We start from the raw sequence: 21,115 nt of genomic DNA on the forward strand, positions 1-21,115 counted from the left end.
GGCACCTCACTTTATAAAAGGGGAAGTTGAAAACCAGGTGGGAAAACTTCTCATGAATGGGAATTCTAGAAAGGTGTTGCTTGTTTTAAAGAGACAAAGAAGGGAAACATGGGATTAACATCTGATTTGTTTGGTAGTGAAGCTTTCGGTGAGACAAAGTGAATTCTTCATCAACCTTCACTTGAGTTATGTAGTATATTCTAGGCAGTGGCTTTATTAATTTATATTACATTTATTTTACTACAACTTTTGCTTGGCACTGGATTGAGAGGCTAAGTGGGTATATAAAAATAGAAGTCATGGTCTGGCTTTCAGTGACAGAGCATTCTTTAATTTAAAACTTCTGAGGTCATTCTTACCCAGTTACGAGGCTAAGAAATACCACCATTCAGATTTCTTTCAGAGGAAAGTGAAAACTTGTACAACAACCATTTATCTTTGGAGGAGGAGAAGTAAAAGAATACCATTTAGGTAGATGCAAAATTATAATATTCTTTTTTCTCTTCAAAGATACCAAACCTGGCTAAAAAACTTGAAGAAATTAAAAAGGACTTGGACGCTAAGAAGAAACCCCCTAGTTCATGAGGCTGACTCCAGCACTGCCTTCTGGATATACTGATTCTACTGTTCTTGAGGGCCTCCTTTGCCATCTGAACCAAAGCTTTGGTTTTACTCTCCAGCCTCAGCGATTTTCTTCTTTGCTAGACCCTGCATTGCCTTGGAGCACAAATGGCACCATAAGTTCAGAACTACCCTTGCTTTTCGAGCATCCTCCCCTCTTCCCTTCCTCCTTCCTGCTGCCTGGGAGGTCCTGGACTGGTATGATGGTGCTAGATGAGTAAACATGACCTTTAATTACTAGTCTCTCCCGTATTCTTTGGGATTTCTTATTGCCTTTTTTCAAAAGAAAAACTGATGAGTTTTACATAGCCTATCAGAATTAATAATGCTAATTTCACAGTTTAGCAATTGTAATGGCTATTTAAACATTTGGTACTAAATTACATTGTTTCACAGTAATTAAAATTAAAATCTAAAAGCTAGTTTCTGCTGAATTATCCATTTATTCCATACTGGTGTCAGGCAGTTTCATAGTTGCTAATTTAACCAGTAAATCAGTTTGCTGTTTGGTAACTGAGAAACTGTATTTTGAAAACCCTGTCAGGAACTGGGGAGTCGAAAGAATATGTAAAATAAAGGCCTTTGTCCTCAGTAGACTTCATAGTCTAGTAGGCATGTTTTCCTTTGATGATGTATTTGATCTGGCTCTTTTCCCTCAAAGGAATCATACTTACTTTAAGGGATTACAGGTGCATTTGACATTACATGATGGGATAATGACAAGATGTCTATAAAGGAAGTTTTATGCATTTTCACATTAAAAAATGTATTTACATTAGAACCTTAGTGATTCTTGTAAGAAAACTTTTTTTTTCTGTAGTCAGAAATTGCCATCATAATATGTCAAATGTATAGTCAGTCCATATACATTTTTATACATAATTTTTAAAATTAAAATAAACCAATATATTATTTTTCCCCTGGGACAAGACGGAAAACTGATTTAGAATAAAGGGCCTCTCCCCCTCCTGCTCTCCAGCTCCTAGTCTAACTGGAGGCAGGCATTGTCACCAGTTTACTATTTACTTTGAGAAAGATTCTGTGCCTAACTAAACAAGTTTGCATATGGGTTTTTCATACTAATGATAACAAACTATATGTAGAGTTTACCCTGGACTTTATTTTAATGGAGTTCATTCCATATCAGTATGTGAGGAACAGTGAACCTCTTTCCTTTTTTGACTGTGTTAGAGTCTATCGAATGGATATGTCATAATTTATTTAATCTGTTACTGATGAACGTTTAGGTTGTTTCCTGTGTTTTGGTATTACAGTGATAACCTTGAACCTAATATTGTTACATATATTCTGTGCAGGGGATAGCTGTACGCTGAAGCCCTAGGAATATCATTTGCACTAAGTGGAGATAAAGTCCCATTTCATTGAGAGTTTTGTTTTTGAGAACTTGTTGGGTAGCGTCACTGAGAATGCAATTTGTGAAGACATTTTAGCAGCATCAGTAAACTTGAAGAATTATTTAGAGATACCTTTTCTCAGACAGTGATGACATTGATACCGTATGTGATTATAAAATGAGGTAATTCTGCTTCTCTTTGAAAACATGGGTCTCGCATTCATGGAGATAAGTTTTATTCCTGTCAGGTTGTCCTGGTGTGTGAGACAGATTACGATCATATTATGGTTTGGCTTTTCCCCAGTAGTGTGATCATGGGCAAGTGACTTATTTTTCTGAAACTGTTGTATTCTCTGTAAGATGTGGACAAATACCTACCTCATAGGGCCTCCATGAGAAACAGTTGAGATAATGTATGTAACATGTTGAATAGTGCTTTGCACATTGCCCAATAAATAGTTGATATTTTCCAAACATGCTGCTTTTGTTCAGAATACTTGTGTTTTTCAGCAGTTACTTTTGGAATCAGTTTATGAACCATGCAAAATTTGTCATTATTCAGTGGTCCCTTTCTTGGTTGCTGATGAAAATCTACAGTATCCCTCTTGGTTATACCACCATGCCACTTGGGTTGCAAGATTTGATCTTGAAGGCTGAATTGTTAGCATAATTGTTGTCAGGCAACTGCATCTGGGAAGGCCTCTCCCATTGCACTGGGTGAAACCTCAACCCAGACAGAAGGATTCTTGACTTTCATGGAGAAAGAACCAGGTCAGATGAGTAGGTAAGGAAGGAATTTGTTAAATTGAGAGTAGAAGCTAGTGTCAGCAGGTGTGCAGGCAGCAGAGAGCAAGGAAGAACAGAGGGGGGAAAGGGAAGTTCATTGAACTGCTTGGCACAGGACAAATCCCTTTCCAACTCATAAAGCCAGGGTCACCTGGCATCCAGTGTCTGCTTGAATCTGCACGACGTGGGAACTAAGTCCCTATCATCCCAGGATTTGGGGGAGGCCCGGAGCACTGGATAGAGTGAGATTATGTTCTGAGAACTTCCCAAAAGCAAAGAAAGGAGATTTTCAGGCAGGCTCCTAACAAGCATGATGGTACAGCTGCAGTCATGTTTGGGTCACTCAGGCAATAGGAACTTGCAAGCCCAAATCAGAGATCTCAGTAGCCCCTCCCTACTTGTCTGGAGAAGGACAGAGAGAATGAAGACTGTTCTTAAGTCTGGAAAATTGAAATAAATAGGGAAGTAACAAAGATGCTTGCCACTGGAAGAACTCAGCAACAAAACAGTAATTTGAGCAGTGAGAAGTCTTTATTTAAGGCAAAAAGTATACACTCGAAGAAAAGGAAGTACAGGGAACCTCAGAGAGGAGATGTGCATAAGGGCTTAGGATTCTGTCTTTTAAGGCTTTTAAGAATGGGGCAAAGTGGGGTGGGGAGATGGGGGACAATTTAGGCTTGACTTGGGGTCTCATGATGTCTGTCTTGGTTAAAGACGTTATGTCACCAGCCATAGTCAGTCCTCTAGATAATTCTGTAAGATAAACTTAACAGAAGGAATTTCTTGATCCTCTTCTCCAAGATAGTGGTTACCCTCAAGTAGCGGGGACATACCATTTAGGACTGCTTGCCCTGCCTTAAGATAGGGTCGGTTATTGGCTGATTACCATAAAATACGTTAAGAATCTTATCTTCTAACTCTCTGGTTTTTAAAATGGAATCTTAGCCTTAAAATGGAGTCCCTCCTGTTCTTACTATACTATTTATATTTCAGCATTTTTCATCATAGGAATAATTAATCATGATGCTTGTCCCATGTCCCTGTCCTGCCTTATAATAAACTACAATTTTGAAGGATAAAGCCTTACCATCCTTGAGGGCGTTCAAAATACTACAAGCTTAGAAACATGTTTCCAAGGAGGGATTTCTTATTACCAGTCTTGGTAGCATTGTTATTTATATGTGGCTTCTTTGGGGATGAAGGTCACTTAGATGTTAGGAGAATAGGTCTCTCTATTATACCTTGTAAACAAAGTTGATTTGGATTTAGGACTTGCTTTTAACCTCGCTGATAGGATAATTTCTACCAGTGGGAGCCATCCAGCAAATCAGTTCTGCATTTACCTTCAGCATGTAAAGTGCTTCCCAACGAATACAGGTTGACTTTGTGGTCACTGTTCAGGTATCCTTTCCTAGTTTTAGGTTCATACAGAAATAAAGAGGAGCTCAGAGTTCTCAGGCAAGTATCTTCCCTGAGATAGAAGAGGAGCCCATAACTGTTGCAGATTTTAGGGTTATAGTTGAACATGCATAGTTAGGTTCCTGGGTGTTTTGAAGGGACCCTTGCTTCGCCCACAGAGGGATGGGAAGAACCACTGCAAGACATGCCTTCTTTGCCTTTTAAAAAAGTTTGAAAACTGTTAATGTGATTTAAGAAAACTACTTGCCACACCTGACCATAAAAGGAAGGTTACCCAAAAATACTACTGAAGATGACTCACGTAAAAAATAAGATTTCAGGATTAATGTGAGAACTTAATAAATACATTGGACTTGAAAAAGCTTATCCTTAAACTGTAACCCTCCCAACCAAAAGGAGAGAAAGACCAAAACAACCTTATTTAAATTGGTCAAAAGGGGCTGTGTTTTATGAGTTGAAGTTAACAATTGATGTCTTTAGACTTTTCTTCTGATTTAAAGGAATAATTTTATGTTTTTTCTAACTCATTTACTCAATTTTCATTTGTGTGACTATAAAGTTGTGTAGTTTTTCTAGTTGTGCATATGGGTTCTTAGAACATATGTACACATGCATAATGTTTTCATTTCCACTAAGCAGTTCACTCCCTAGATACTATGCTAGTATTTGTTTTTCTGCTGAGGTTTCCTTCATTTTTAATGCTTTTTCTGTTATTCCTCCTGAAGGAACACTATATACTGTACTGGAGCAAATGAGGCTTTTCTTAAACTTCTCGTCTTGCACTTTGCACGTTGAATTTCCATTCCTTATGCAGATGAATGAGTTCTTTTTTCCCTAGTGACTATTAGGGCCTTGTGGAAAGGAACCAGGGTAGTGAAGGGAAAATATTTTTGAGAACTTGCCTGGTCTTAATAGGGAACTTGGGACACTTATATTTTCAAATGTTGAGTTTATACCTTTCCTAAATCTGGGTACAACATATTTATAATCAAGTACCAAAAACCTAACGGATGGCATGTTTTGCAAGGCATTGAGAAACAACAGAGCACTGAGGTTTTTCTTTAATGAAATGCCTTTCCTCTTCATTCAATATCTTTTTTTTAAAATTATCATTGATATACAATCTTATGAAGGTTTCACATGAGCAACATTGTGGTTATAACATTCACCCATAGTATCAAGTCTCTCCCCCCACCCCCAACCCATTGGTTGTCCATCAATGTAGTAAGATGCTATAGAGTCTTTACTTGTCTTCTCCATGCAGAACAGTGAGTTTTGCAGAAAGTGCATGGGCTGGAGCATTGTGGAACCTAAGTCCTGGGCCTGCTTGAATTGCTGCCTCTGTGGTGAAACCCTACCTGCAGTGTGGCTGCACCGTCCTTACACAAACAGTTGTGTAGGATGCGGGTAAGGAAAAAGTGCATGTGAGTAATGCGGGCAGCTGTGCTCAGAATCCATTCAGTGAGGGTGCCCCAAAATGCACTGCCTTTGCACTTGGGCCTCTGTCCCCTTTGTGTTCTAGTAGTTTGAACACCTTGCTGTATTGAGAGTAATTCTAGTGTTTAGGTACACTTTTTCAAATATGGTCCTTAATTGTGGAGCCAGCTACTTTATTTCGTATTCAGTTGAAGAAACAGGGATCTATTCTGACACTGGAGGGAAACTTGCTATTTTTTATTTGCTAAAAGATGGCACATGAGTCTTTGTGCCATGTAAATAAATGCTAACATAATGATCATACATCTTGTATTCCATCAGTGACTTAAAGGAATTTCAAAGACAACCTTGCCTAAGTAAATTTGATATATAACTAACTCTGTTTCTCAGTTTTCTCATCTATAAAAGGAGCTGTTATATCACTTACAGCTTTTCCATTCATAGAGTATTGAGATATTAGAAGAATAAAGCCAAATTATGTATTTGCAGGAGACTCAAGACTACTAATGAGCACTATTACATACTGTCCAGCTGTGGAGGGATTTTAGATGACAGGGAGTTGTTGGTCATACCTGGTATTTCTTGTCTCGGATGAGTAGTCTCGTTGGCTCTGAATCTCTGGTTTTGGGGGAGAACAGTGCTGTTCTTTAGAACGGTCAATAGACGGGACTGAAATAAGCGCTCCTTGTACACGGGCTGCCTGAAGCATGAGCAGCGGCAGCACCTGGTGGTTGCTGCAGTGGGACTTGCGCTGTGTTCCCATTAGGAGTGGGTCAGGTTCTCAAATAACTGAACAATGGCTGCGAATTACAAGTCAACCTTTCTTTCTCTTTTTACTTATTTATACTCCCAGAATCTTATTGATTATCTGCACCTTTGTCTTACTGTCTGACTTAGAAGCTTGGTGTCTTAAGGTCTGTAATGGGTCGGACATTTGATGATTTGGCTACTCTGACAATAGGAATAACTCCTTGACTCTCTAGAACATTTTAAAGTAAAATAACTAGAGATGCTGGCTTATCAAACCAGCTACCTAATATTGGTATTTTATTTGTGGCCAAATAACATGGCCTAAGCTAATTGACAGGGCAGAAGCAGTAATATTCCTGGTTAAACCTGATCAGTCACGTGCTGTGGTCAGAGTGTGTAAGTGTTGACTGGCACAAAAGAAACAACAGTTCACGGGTACTTCATAAACTACAGGAGTGACTTTATTGGTAAGTTACTGTGGGAGAACTGCATATGCTATCCATAGTGACTTAAAATCAACAAAAACAATGTAATAACAATTGGATACTACTTCCCCATAAGGTGGAGTTAGCAGGTAACTAGTGGTAGAAATCAGAAATCTATAATACCTACATACTGGGGGCACTGGGAGCTATACCCAGTCGTAGAGCAAGGACATCCGTCATGGAGAATGTGGCCTGGGATTTCAGGAGGAAAAAAGAGGCTTTGGTTTCCAAAGTGATTTTTCACAAGGAAAACATATACAGTTTACTATATTGTATAAGTTGCTTGGGACTTAAAGAGACGTAAGATCTCTCTCCTCCCTTCCAGGGCCTCACAGACTTACAGAAAGTGGCTGATGTGTTTGGACTTTTTTGTACTTGTCTTCTTAGGAGCAGACTACCCATTATGTCCAGAAGAAAGTCAGTCAAATATCATTAGTAGTGCTGTGATTTTAGTTACAGTTTAGCTTCCTTAGTAAGACAGGTATGAAAGGTTTTTTTCTCCCTCACAAACTTAACCAGTGCAACAGTATTGATGCTTTGTGATGAACAAAGAGAAAGAGAGGCTTCCTTCTGCTGTCTAAAAGTGGAACATTCCTGTGAGACCTTTCCAAAGTCAAAATGGCATCAAGTGAAGAACCAGTTACCATTAATTTAGATGGAAAAATTTCTCACATCCCCAGACCCAAAAAATAGTCTCACCCATGCTTTTCTGATATCTCTGGACACGTATTGCTAATAGATGCACAAGATAAATCTAGATAAAGCACAGACACATATGGTGTAAAGCTCTGGTAGCTTGATATCAAGCTGCTGAGTGTGGTTTTGGGAGAGGAACCTGGCAGGGCCACTCTTGCTGTGCAGGTGCCTGGGGCCTCCGTAAATCTCTCTGCCAAACAAACACGGAGCACTCTTTTTGCTTTTCACCTGTTTTGTAAAAGCGAAACTCCTCTTTGGATTTCTTTCAGGTAGCGAAAACAGGCACTGATGATGCAGGTCTTTTGTGAAAGTGAAGTGTCATAGTGCGAAGCAGAAAGTGGGGGATACCTGTACTGAGTCAGTGTGTCTTCTTTCTTCCTTTTCCTTTGACAAAGAGAAGAGCACCAACCTCTTTCTAAAGGGGAATACTATGACTTTACAGGATTTGGTGCCAAGGTAAAAGGAAACCACTGAAGAAAATGCCTGCCAGGGAATCAGTAGTGATATATGAGCCCTGATTGCCACAGAGAGCATTTACCAAGAATTGCCTTTTTGTGGAGAGAACTTAGGATAGAAACACTTCAGAGAAAGGAGCTGTCACCAGGTCTCAAGTTCAGGTGAGCCGTTCTCCCAGAAGAGGAGATGGCACTGGTTTCACTCTCTGTGCACAGGTGGGATGATCTGGGTTTCTCCTGTAACTCCTAAGTTGGGATTCAGAAAAGAAGAGTAACATCCAACTTACTGAGGCTGGCCAGCAGGGGAGGCCTAGCCACTGAGGAGCAACTAAGACAGTCTGTCTTCTTTTCCTGTCTTCGGAAAAACTGGAGAGACTGGCCAGCAGGAAGTGAGAAGGATTTTAGGTTTCTTGAGCCCCGGCACCTCGGAAGGAGGCCAGGGAAGACAGTAACATCCCAGTGTGCGTTTGCAGTCATCGGAGGCTTTGGGCGCCGCCTTGGGCGGTGGATGCAGACTCCCGCGGCACTGCTGGCACTTTCCTTGGCTGCCTGGCCAGATTCTGCTGGACACTGGCATGGCTGCTCTTTTGGTTGGGCCACGTGCCCTCTTGTGTTAGAATTGATCAGTGATGTTACTGACCTGAGCCCAGGCCGGAAAAGTGTCCAGGTGGAAGAGGCTAACTCCCCATGTATTGATGGCCACCATCACTATCACCAAGCCAATGACATTGACCCCCAGGCCAGCTTTCACCTGCAGGACACAAGCCAGCACACCTGAGTCACTGTGAGCAGGCAGCACATATCCCCACGTTCTCCCTACCCATGCCCCGCCTAAGCCTTGCCGCTAACATGACCACAGTCCATGCGGTTGGTCCTGATCTGTTCCCTCTAGGGTTGCCTTGTAGGGTGGCATGGGACTGTGGAAGGATGGGAAAGGCAGGAAGGGCTTGGGCAGGGAGGTCCCTTAGGACCATCTCCATTTGTAGCACTTTGACTGCCAAGTGGAGACCTAGGAGGTGTGTGCTTGGAACACCAGATCTTGGAATGTAAAGACTTATGCTAAAAAGTGGTCCTGCAGCCACATGGAAGGGAAATGTGTTAAACAAAATTAACCAGAGCTCTTTAAAGCAGGAACTTCTCAGAGCCTTCATTGTGCTGACACATGGGGACCTGTAGAAGAGACTATTTCTATGAAGCTTTTGCCACTGCCACCTTTTCTTCCCCACAAGGGACAGCAAATGGAGTAGTGTGCCTTGGGTGCACTTGGAGAACCAGGTCAGCTGCTTCTGCTTGTCCTCTCATGGGAAGGTGACACAGGCATGCTTCTTTCTTCTGAGAGAATGTCACCTCAACAACTCTGGCCCTTCCATTTCTGCCTTGGCATTGACACTCGCAGGCTGAGGGGGATGTGAGGGATGACGGCGGGCAGAGCCAGGGCCAGACGGAAAATACCCATAAGGATAGCTGACATCTTGCCAGGGAGTAACCAAGCACACAGCGTGTAGCCACAGTGCACTAGCCAGCGGTAAGTTGGGAAAGTTGTGAGGAAAAAATGAATGCTAGGAAATTGTTCCAAGCAAAGAGCTAGACATGTCATTTCTCTGCTCTCTGGTGGAAGCCATGGACTTACTAATCATCTTGGGCTTTTGGCTTGGAGAACGCCCATGTTCCCTAGCAGGTGGGAGGGGGAAGATTATAAAGAACTCATTTATAAGGTCATTTATAATAGAAGAGGTCATAAATTAGAACTGAAATGGACCATGTAGAGCATCTTGCTTGAACTTCCTCATTTAGCAGATGAGGAAATTAAAATCTTGAATCAGAATAGAACCCAGGACTGGCTCATTTCTTGTCATCTGGTGCCTGTCAAAGTTACTGTCTCTGATCACTTGATTCCAGGGTAGAATGGTGGGGGCATAAGGCAGAGGAAGTGGGGGGGGCAGGAGAGTTGGGACAGAGCTCAACTCTTGAGCAGACAGGGTTGTGTAGTAAGATGAGGGGGAGATGGGTGGCTGTGACCTACCTTCCCTAAACTACAGATAATTTAGATGAGCGGCATGCATAGTAGAAAGTATCTGAGCATTTGCTACAGCCTGAGGCTCTTCCTTCTTTTCCCCTACTTGGTATTTACGGGACTGCTGAGAATGAGTTTGTGGACTCTAGTAAAAAACAATTTTGAGAGCTTCAGTGAGGATGAAAGGGCCCCAGTAATTTGCATTTGTTTTTTTCAGCCTCCCCTCCAGCCCCATCAGCCATGGATAGTAAGGAGCATAGCAGTGAGTATAGGTTGAGGAATGGAGAGTAGTTATGCCCAACTCTAAAATCTGTGACAAAATGTCTCCTTAGCTATCTTCTGCGGGCTCAGCTGACAGCTCAGGAATGAGCTGTGGGTGCTTCATTTTGCCACTGTTGCTTCAGGGGCTCTTGCTTGGGGGTATGTTCAACAGCTGAGCCTGTTCTCACAAAATAACCTTTCACCCTAGGTTCATATGGTTTCACATACTTCACCTTCTGTGAATAAACGAGCTGCTTTTTGAATGAGTATCTCCCCTGGGCCAATGAAGAAACTAAGGCAAAGGCTTGTGCAGGTTCATGCCTTCTGGAACAGGGCCACGCCCTGTGTCTCATCCAGCTTTCTCTGTCAGTATACCCACTTCCTCCCAGATAAGGGGTGAGGAGAACACTTCATTGCTATTCTTGGTGCTTATGGACCAACCAGAATCCTTTTTACCAGTCCCATTTTTTTTGAGCACACAAATTGAGGGTTCACAGGCCAAGGACACTGCTACAAAATAACAGACTTGAGGCGAAGACTGTGGAGCCAGTCATCCCTGTCCTTCCAGTAGCTGGGCCTGGCAGGAAGAGGCCACCCACGACTCACCATGTCTTTGATCTGGCAGTGCCCGTAGCTGAAGATGATGGCGTTGGGGGGGTTGCCCACAGGCAGCATCACTGCAAACGAGATGCACATGGTGACGGGGATCAGGGTGTAGAGGGGATTAATGTGCAGCGTTTCAGCCTAGGGGAAGAGAGGTTTCACAGAAACACGAGCATTGAGGTTTGGCTGGCTTTTCTTGTGCTTAACATCACAAATGTGCTTTAAATGATGGCTTGGTGTTGGATAAGCTGAGCTGGATACTGTGTAAGGGGAAGTTAATTCTGCCCTCAAGGCCATGCAGTGCTGGGCAACCCGGATGGACTCCTGTTGCTCCCTCACTTCCCATGGAGACATGGGTTTGAGTTACTTCCTAGAAGGGATGTTTCATTTCTGGGTGGTCCAAATTTCTTCTTAGCTGAGAAGTTCTTTTTTTGAACTCAAATCTCATGAGTAAACTGCTTTGATTGAAGTAGGGATCCCTCATTCTTAGGTGCAGAACTAAGATGTTTTTTTCTGGGTAAGATGCTTGTTTGTATGGGGTTTGAACCCATGGTCTTGGCTTTCAGTGTTGCCAGATTTTAACTAAGTGCACTCCTATGCTCACACACCTGAGATGATGGGAGGGAGAAGTGGGAGGGAGACATCTGAGCAATGAGGAGAGAGAGTGACTGGGGGAAGTTTGGCCTTAGAAGGAGCAGGAGGGTTGTTATTTTGTTGGGGATGGGGAGGAGCCTTCACAGGTTCCACCTCACAGAAGGGGACAGATGGAGCATTTTGAATGCAGCCTTACCTGTGGGACTGTTTAGCCAGTTGCTCCCCTACCCTATTCCACTAGTAACAAATTGTTAATTGATAACAAACTGGAATGAGGCTGGCATTGCTCACGATTTTCAGACCCTCCTGGACAGAGGCACTGGGTGAAAGTGGCGATGCCAGTTGGAACTGTAGTCTTGGACTTTGCAGCAGAGTGTACTTCTGGGCGGATTTTGCCTCTGTGTTCTGTAATTACTTATGCAGCCCTACTGTTAGGTTTTATCTCAGGAGAGAAAGGCTCATGATGATTGTGGGAATTGGAATCCTAGGGTTTTTAGGTTATTTTGTCCGTTCTTGTTTCCATTCAGGGCTGGCCCTCAGCTAATCCTAGACTTTTGGAAAAGGGCTTCTAGAACCCTTGCTGTGATTTATTAATTTGTCTATTTACTTATCAACTGCTGTTTGAGACGCTTCATATTCACAGTGTGGCTTGAGCACCAGTCAGTAAAGGTTATGGCAATGACCAGAGGAAGAGGACAGCCAGGGAACGGACCCCTGGGGCCAAGCCTGTCCTTCTGGACATTTGGAAGCCCTGCTCTACTCACCAGGCTGCACAGGATGGGCAGGAAGATGGTGATGGTGGCTGGGTTGCTCACGAACTCTGTGACAATGGACACCAGGATGCATGCCAACAGGGTGACGGCCCACGGTGGGAGGTTACTCAGAGACAGCATCTGGTGCCCAATCCACGTGGAGAGGCCAGAGCTCTGCAGGAAGGCAAGGCGATTCCCCATGGAATTGTTAGACTTCAGAAGGTCAGGGATGCTGGGGGGTTATCTAATTCTCCTCCCCATTTTCAGGCAGATTGAATCCAGAGGCATTCCTGGCTTTTATGATTAGATCATTTTTGTAGCCCAGAAAATTATTTTTTGTGATTGTACAACATTTAGCTGTAGGGTTTCCTGGTAAGTCACTCTTACATGGCATGGACAGCTGCCCATGCTAATTGCCATGATCTCTCTTAGGACCTTGCAGTGATGGCTTGGCAGGGGTTGGAGATATTTGGAGTGATCAGCCCCTCAACTTGAATCTCATTACTCTTTCTCAGGACTCTGACACTTGCACTGTATGCACCCAACCTGTGAGCTTTATGCAGACTGCCAAGTGTAATCCTTAATTCTGCTTCTGAAATCTATTTCTTATTTTATCACCTGTGAAAGGGAAAGAATTAACATCTTTGCATAGTAACCTTTCTTGCGGTGTGCGCAGTGAGTGGGAAGGGCTGAGCATTTGAAGTTTTACATGAGTAATGAAGGAGAGAGGGATTACAAACCTATCTCCATTTAATGGGGACAGTACTGCCTCAGTGGCCTATAAGCAAAGTCATTCAGCCCCATCCTGTTTTAGGTTCAGATCTCATCATGAGCCAACATCAGGACCTAGAATCTGCCAGTGCTTTGTGACGACACAAGATCTGAAGGCATATTGACACTCTTGAATCTTTTCCATTAGCAGCATTTATACATATCCAGTCCAATAACTGAATATTCCTACTTGGAAGCTGTTCATCTGCTAGTGGCTCTCTCCCCTCCCCTAAAAAATGAAGGGCACCATTGAGTTTTTGCAGCAAAACTCCTGGTTGCCATATGCAGCCTCCTTCCCTCCCTCCTCTACCTTCTGTGGTTGGCATGCTCTGACTTTGCACATTTACCCTAGAGACAGCAAATGCAAAAAGAAATAGGGAGTAGGGCCAAAAGGAAGGTGAGAATTTTATGATCCTTTAAGCTGTAAGTACTACTCATGTTTTACTGTTAAAACAAGCCCTACTATATTGTCAGCAGGCTACTTTTTCTCCTCATTTCCAGATTCATCAAAAGCTCATTTGATCTCCTAAGCACCCTGGCCAGCCATGGCCAACTCATAGACAGCTGATGACTAGAGGCCTTTAGAATTCTCTGTTTTAGCCATTTTACTTTGGAGCACTTTTCTTTCCTTTTTCTCTCAACTGACTAAGAACTACAAATCAAATATATGGGGACTACAGCAATTAATGGTACAGAGCCTGGAGGCCTACAAGGACTCTGTTATCTCTTGAAGCACATTAAATGGTGCTCACTGGACAGAGACGGGGGAGGAAGAGCAGTTGGTTGAGTGGAAACAGTGTATTTTATAGAGAAATGGAGCTTTATTTATCACATTATCCATGTAGTACTTGTAAGTAAAGTGAAATAATGGCAGTTATTTTTTCCAGAAGAACTATTTTGTACTATAATTTGAAATAAATTGATAAATTTGACTGCAAAGTTAGGGGAAAAAACACAACAAAGGAAGTCTTGATTTTTTAAACCTTTGGTCTGAAAATATTTTACATTGGGTTTTCCTCACTAATGTCAAGATGACAAAATTATTTTAAACTCAGTAGGAATCAAATATTATACCTGAATTATACAATTAAAATTAGTAAAAGTAGGTTTTATAGAAATATCAACTATTTGGTCTGTAATACCTACATAATTATGGTTAAAAAAATCTTTTCAGGCAAGACTCGGGTGAAAACTAAACTAAATTGCAGTGAGGATAAATATGATATTCTGAACTTGGAAGTAGAAATACTGACAGAAATATTGACAGCATATATACAGCATTGGTTGAAGAACTTCAGGCTTAATAGTGGCTAGCGAAAGAGGGAGGGTTTTAGCTGACTGCAACGTCAGTGTAAGTGTTGACATGAGGGCCAATGAAGCCTTATAAAAGCTTACATTAAAAAATACAGGATGGTGCTTGGGGCGTAAAACTGCTTCACTCGGTGGTAGGCTGACCCCCTCTGGCCCACATTTGAATAAGGCCAAGGGCAAACAATGAGTCTTGAGGAGAGAGACTGCATAGTGAGGGGTTGCTACTTCCATGAGGAATGGTTTCAGGAACAAGGATTTTAGTTGGAAAAAACAGGATCTAAGAGAATCTAACAACTGTCTTTATTATTTTAATAATTATTACCGAGGACAGGGTTCCAGAGAACAGAGCCTGAGCCAGCAGTGGAAGACAGAAGACCTGAGCTGAAAGTGCAGAACAGCTATTCTTTGTTTCCTGCCTAGGGAGTGCCCTGTCACAGGTCAAGGCACATGACATGCCACAGGTGTCACAGAGGGAAGTCTCACATTGAGTAGGAGATGGGACTTGGTGTCTTTCAAGGTTCCTTCCAGGTACAGGATTTTGTGACCTCATTATTAGTGTTGCAGACAGCACTAGCCCACAGGGAATGGGCAGTCAGAAGGGAGCCAAGTGTAGATTGGGTTAATGTATCAAGAGGAGGTGGAGGGAGGAACCGTGTGAACCATAACGTGATTTGTTCTTAGGATCGCTTCTATTCTAGGGAGGTGTATCATGTTGGGAAATTCAGCTATTGCACTGTAGCCTCCTCTAAAAGATCTCATCCCAAACACTTCCAATCAGAAACTCAGGGAGCAAGGCACTCAGTGCATGTGTGTGGACTGAGGGACATTTTGCTGTGTGTCAAATTGGGGTGTCTCTGAGCTCTTACAGACACATGTCCTATCACATTGTCAGATGCCCAGAAGAAGATGACTATGAAATCCAGTATATTTTTGCTGTGGCAGTGTGGCCCTGTAAATGAGGTGTGAGTGCCTGCATGCCATGACTCCATGGTGCAGCTGATCTGTAACTGTTCCCAGTAGTGCCAGCTAAAAAGCTGAGGGCCTGACAGGATATCCATTCCTGGCTGTATGGCTTTCCTTCCCAGTGACTTGGGTGAGCATTCATCTGTGCCTCAGTGCCTTTGAATATTCCTTACCAGAATCATAATAACTCACTAGGTAAAGCTGCTGGAAAAATATTTGGCCCAATAAGAACAGAATTCAAGTGGTACCTTGCTGCCAGAAGCCAGAGCATAGCCTCCACCGACCAGAATGACAATCTCCCAGGGCATGGTCTTCTGGAAGTCCTTCCACGTGATGATGGGCTCCGTCCCCAGTGAGGACTCCTGGTTCTCCCCTGGAGCACGGACACACAGAGAGGCAGAGCCAGATGAACCCTAGTGGGTGGGACTTGTGATTAGGGCCTAACTGATGAACCTGATGATTTGACCGCTCTGCTCCTGGGGGAGTCAGAAGGCCTTTGGTGGGGCTCCTTCTGGAAATTCTGACTTGCGTGTTATTCTCTGGAGCCAGCCCCAGCTTCTTCCCTTGAACTTCTCTCACCGTCAGTCTTTTTCCCAAAGCCAGGCTTCTTTGCTGGAATCAGGAAGAGGAGGAAGCCCAGGAAGACAGAGACTGTGGCATCGGTGCGGTAGCCTTTTCTAGCAAAGAGACAGACAGGGCTGGAGGAGGGTCGGGAAGCCTCAGGGCTATGTGCTGGCTCAGGCCAGTCTGTCTGAACACAGTGCCTCTTTTTAGGGCCTTGTTTACTGGGGACGTCTGCCTGACTTCTTGCGGTTGCTGCCTGGTATCCAGCAGTGGATTTATTGGGCAATGTTAATGTCTGGAGGCAGGGCCTGGCTAGGGTAGATGACTAGTGTGGATTTGTGGGCCTGCTAGCAGTGATTGGAGTCATTTAGGTAAAGGAGAGTAGAAAAGGATGAGCCCTCTTCATAGAGGCTCACACCTTCACGTGTATCTTTTCTCAAAAGAAGCCATGCTGAGAGAGCCTGTGACCTGTGGGCTTGGCCCTCGACTAGGAATATGCAGGCATGGGGCAGGAATTTACCTTGCTGCACCCTCCAGAGGCCTCAACCACTCCATGGGTGTAGTCTCTTTATGGTTGGTATTATATCTTCTTTAACTCTTGTGACAACCTCGTAGGTAACTGAGGTCCCAAGAGCTTAAGTAACAAGACCAAGTCACGGTCTGCTAAGTGGCAGCACTGGATCCCAACCCGACTCAGATCTCAAGACTGTATTTTTTCTTCCTGACTCCAGCTGCAGCGTCCCTGAAAAGGGAACTTTCAAGAGAATGAAGTGCTTCCTCGGCTCATGACTGCCCCTAAGAGCCCAGCAGGGACCTGGCTGGGAAGGCCTGAAGAGTCTGGGTGATGGGATTGTTTTGGAGCAGACAACAGCACTTACTTTTCAAAGAAAGAATCCCAGCCTGGAACAAAGCCAGGCTCCCGGGTGAACCACAGCAAGGTCATCAGGATGAAGAAAAATCCAGTCACCATTTCAGGGTAGCTATACAATAAAACAGAAAGACCCCTCCAGGACCTGGGAAGCTTCTGTCAGCTTTCGTACTTTGCCCCGGGCTGCTCCTATACTCAGAGCTGCAGGACAGAACACACAGTGACTTCTGCCCCGCTCAGAATGGCTGATGGTGAAGTGGGAAGAGGGCTGAGATGATGCCAGGAGATACGAAATTACCCATTTTACTGGAGAAATGTAGGTGGGAAGGGAAAGATGATACAGCACCATACATTTATCAAATAATTTAAAGTACAGCCTGCAAAGGAGAAGGCAGTGAAATTGGCCCCTCGAGTCCTGCTGGTGGGGGTGGGAATCGCTACAACAACCTTTCTGAGGCAATTTGACAGAATGTTTCAGGAGCCTGAAATTTGGTCACTCCTCTGAGAAAATAACCAGAAATGTACAGTAACACATTACTTATTAAAAAATTAAGCATTAAAAAGTGGAAACAGCCTACATATCCAGTTATCTAGTGATATTAAATGACATTAAATACATTTTGGTATAACTGTATGTTAAAATGAGATGCACCTAATAATCTTATTTCCACAGCAGAATTAAATGACCTGGGAACATAATGACAGTCTAATGCTAAGTGAAAAAAGGCAAGATATAAAACTTGTGTTCAGGATGGACTGCATTTTACCAAAAAATTACATAATTTTGCTCAAAAAAAAGCATGGAAGCAAGAGTACATCATTGTAACAGGTCTTAACGGTTAATGTTGGAATTCTAGGAATACAAATCAGTTTTAATTTTTTGTTTATAGTTTCCTGTATTTTCTAAATGTTCTACAGTGAACATGTATTCCTTATATAAACTAAAGTTTAAAAAAATACACCTTATACCTGAATCCTTCTACCCAAAGTTGTACCTGCCAATTGCCATAAAAGGAGAAATGGCACCAAATAGGATGCTGGGTCACTGGGAAAACTGATAAAAATAAACTGGCTGAGGGTTCGCGGTGATTTCTTGGACCCTCTGTCCTCAGTCTGTGTTTGATGCTGTCTGATGCTCTAAGTGCAGTGCAGAGTCCCCTTGCAGCCACTGGACCCATGGGGGCCCCTTCACAGCAATGTGGGGAGTGCTGCCCTGAGGGAAATTCCGCCTGTCCCCAGAGTGTGGCCCTGCTGTCTTGTGTTGTCCTTCCTCTGGCTGCCCCTTCTACTCCACCCCGATGCCACGGCTGTACCTTAGGCTTGGAATATAGCAAAGAGCAAGGGTGGACGTCTGGAACCTGGGCCAGCCAGACATTGGCATTGAGTAGCACCTCTAAATGCCCGGATTCATAATTGTGGAAAATTTCCCCAGCTCAAGGGGCTGTTGAGAACAAGGCTGCTTCTGTGCTCACTTTACCTGCCCTGGTTTCTCTCCTGGAGGAGAGAAGGTAAAATGGCTGATTTTTACCTAATGGCTCCGAGCTTTTCATATTCCTCTTGGATCCTCTTCTCCAACAACTCTTCCCTTTTGGTCTTCTTCTTCTTGCTTAGAGAACAGGTCTCTTTAAAACTGAGAAGGAACAGTGAGCAAAAGAATAAAGCATGCTTCTGAGGCCCAGAGGAGACCAAGTTTTAAGCAAATACTGAACTGTACTACTGGCTTGCCGTGATCGGTTTTCTCCTCCTCACTCACACGCTCTGCCCCTCGAACCTCCATCATACACCTTTTATCTGCCAGGTTGCACAGTCTCTTCTCAGCCTTCTCCCTAGCATTTTGGGTGTATCCATCTGAGTATACTATTGGTATATCAATGTGAAATCATGTCTGGACTGGTGCAAGTTTGTTTATGTGGATGGTTTCTACATGTCTACTACGTAAGTGAGAATCAATGTAATGTGGCATATGTGTGTAGATGTTTATATGTTTGTGTGCATGTATACATAGGTGTGTGCATGTTTATCTGACTAGAGAAAAGGCTTGTCTGGGATGAAAGTGGTGTTAGTTTTCTGTTAGCAACGTTGGGATAGTGTACAGCTATCATTGATTTGACAATAGTTTTTGAGTTACTAAAAAAATACTTTTCAACTCAGACTTCTTATAAATTCATAGTTCCTCAAACCAGTTAGTTGGAATTAAGAACATTTCATTGTTGAGCTTATAGTGCAGGGCAGAGTGTCTAGAACCAGTTGTGCCTGACTCCCCATCTAGCCCACTGCATTCTTCTCAGGGCATCCTCTGTGGTTACGCGGCAGCTCCTTCTTGATCGGTGCCCTCCAGGGCTTGTGCCACGGCCTTGGATGGACAGGGGAGCCTGAGCTTCTTGCTGGCAGGGCCCTGGCACTCACTTGCAGCCCAGGAAGAGCCAGTGCATCCAGAACCAGCTGACCACCAGCATGATGAGGGAGATGGGGAAGCTGAAGAGGAACCAGGTGCCGAAGTTGACCACTTCTGCATCTGGGTACTGGCTGGAGGGGGAAGAGCCAGGCCAACAATTAGAAAAGGTAGATTTGCATGCAGTATTTTGGGGTAATAAGCTAAATACTCTTTAAGAAGACATACAGAGAGCTAACAGAACAGTAACAATATGGTAACATGGTATCTAGGTCTCCCTTATTTGATAGTTGTAACTGTCCAGAGCCCAGGCAAGAATTACAGAGTAAGCTAAAAAAAAAAGGCATCTAAGCAACCAAAATTGCTGTCACCGAAGGGTATACACTCTGCACTCAGGACCTCTTGGCTTAATTTACATGAAGACTCTGATCAGTTTACTCATTCATTTGCATGACAACAGAATGGAGAGGCCAGTGTGGTGTATACTTTGTTTATAAAGGCACTGAAGGAATATGAGTTTTGATTGGAGGACACAAGGTACCAGTTCTGGAGAACTTGGGACTCTAGAGCCTCATGAAGGTTCCAGGTGTTAACTGTGTCCATAGGACACAGGACTTGGCATCTCTCTTTTGTCAACATCCTCTGCTGTCTTAGGATGCCAGGGAGGTTACCCAGAGGCTTCTCCATTCATCCACAGGCAGAGCTGGGGCCCCAGTCCAGGTGTTGTTCCTTGGGGAGCCATGATGTTAAAAAATTATTAAGAATTGCCAGATAGTGACAGCAGAGCATGAGGTCAAGTGTGGGCCCTTCCGAGCAGGTGGCCCTGTGTTGCATGCCTGTGAAGACAGCTTTGCAGGCCACTGACACCAAATCTATACCTTTAACCTGAAAATTCCTCTTGAGATTCAGAGCTGCGTCTCCAACTGGATATCTCAACCTCCATGTCATTTCCTCATCTGTCCCTTCATTTAGGTCACGGGTACCTCTCCAGCTGCCGAAGCCACTAGCCTCACATTCAGACGTGGCCTTTCTCTCTCTCAGCCTCTCTCTAATCCTCCAAAGGCCAGTCAGGTCTACCTCTGAATCTCTCACATCTGACCGTTTCTCCTCCCCATGGCCACTGTTATCTAAGCCACCATCAGCTCTCTCCTGGGCATCTGCAGCAGTGTCCTAAATTGTCTTCCTGCTGTCTGCTCTTCCCTTTCTAAGCCATTCTCCATTTAAAAATTTTAGAATGAGTTTTCAAAGCGAAATCTGATCATCTCATTCCCTGCCTAAAATTCTTCAAAGGCTTCTCATGGCCTTTTGGATGAAGTCCAAGTACTTTAATGGGCTTTGTGAGGTGCTTGTGATCTTCATGTCTACCTCCTTGGCCTCCGTTTGCCCTCTGTCATTTCCTTTTATGTGCTCTATGCGCTAGCCTCTGAGTCCTCCTACGCACTGTTTTCTTGTCTGGAAAAGCTCCTTTCGTCTGCTTTCCTCCAGCTCCTGCTTCAGGGCTCCACCTTCATCGTTAGCTCTTTGGGGACACACTTCCTCCCCCTAGCCTGGGTGAGCTCCCTCAGAAGCGTGACCCCAGCAGAGGCCTACCCTTCTCCCATCACAGTGAATTGTCATGACTTGGTCATCATCTCCTTTCTTGGCACAGAAATTGCTAGTTTCATTTTCTGCTGTATCCTTAGCACCTAGTTCTGTTTCTGACACATAGCGGGTAGTTAGTAAAAAAAAAGTGAATTACTTACCTGTTGAAGTGTTCCAGGAAAATGAGGCTGGTGGAGGTGCCAATGATGGTGGTCAGGCCCCCAATGGTAGCCGAGTAAGATATGCTCAGAGAGAGGCACTTGCAGATCATTTGGTCATGCTGGGACTTGTACCTTCTGTTGAGTTGGTTCCTGGGGCCCGTGGTCAAGACTGCGTTGGTCTTTTCCTATCGAAAGAAAATCAGTGACTCTCTCCAACACCATGTGGGCTGCCCAACACCCAGAGCATGGACACCAGGGGCATGTGGAACTGTGGAAA

General features: G+C 43.8%; 1 protein-coding gene across 1 annotated transcript in view; it reads right to left on the reverse strand.

Annotated features, from left to right (window-relative positions):
* Positions 1–2,300: 2,300 nt before the first annotated feature.
* The window catches only part of SLC13A4 (solute carrier family 13 member 4), a 42,808-nt gene continuing 23,993 nt past the window's right edge, over positions 2,301–21,115 (reverse strand). Inside the window, exons 8-16 of the mRNA XM_036905533.2 lie at positions 20,839–21,023; positions 19,111–19,230; positions 18,233–18,334; positions 16,715–16,816; positions 15,852–15,949; positions 15,521–15,645; positions 12,240–12,401; positions 10,885–11,022; positions 2,301–8,754 (exon numbers count right to left, since the gene is read on the reverse strand). Of these exons, the coding sequence (XP_036761428.2) occupies positions 8,617–8,754; positions 10,885–11,022; positions 12,240–12,401; positions 15,521–15,645; positions 15,852–15,949; positions 16,715–16,816; positions 18,233–18,334; positions 19,111–19,230; positions 20,839–21,023 (1,170 nt within the window). The 3' untranslated portion in view covers positions 2,301–8,616. The remainder of the gene's footprint in view (positions 8,755–10,884; positions 11,023–12,239; positions 12,402–15,520; positions 15,646–15,851; positions 15,950–16,714; positions 16,817–18,232; positions 18,335–19,110; positions 19,231–20,838; positions 21,024–21,115) is intronic.

This window comes from Manis pentadactyla, chromosome 7 (assembly GCF_030020395.1).
Source record: "Manis pentadactyla isolate mManPen7 chromosome 7, mManPen7.hap1, whole genome shotgun sequence".
Classification (NCBI taxonomy): domain Eukaryota; kingdom Metazoa; phylum Chordata; class Mammalia; order Pholidota; family Manidae; genus Manis; species Manis pentadactyla.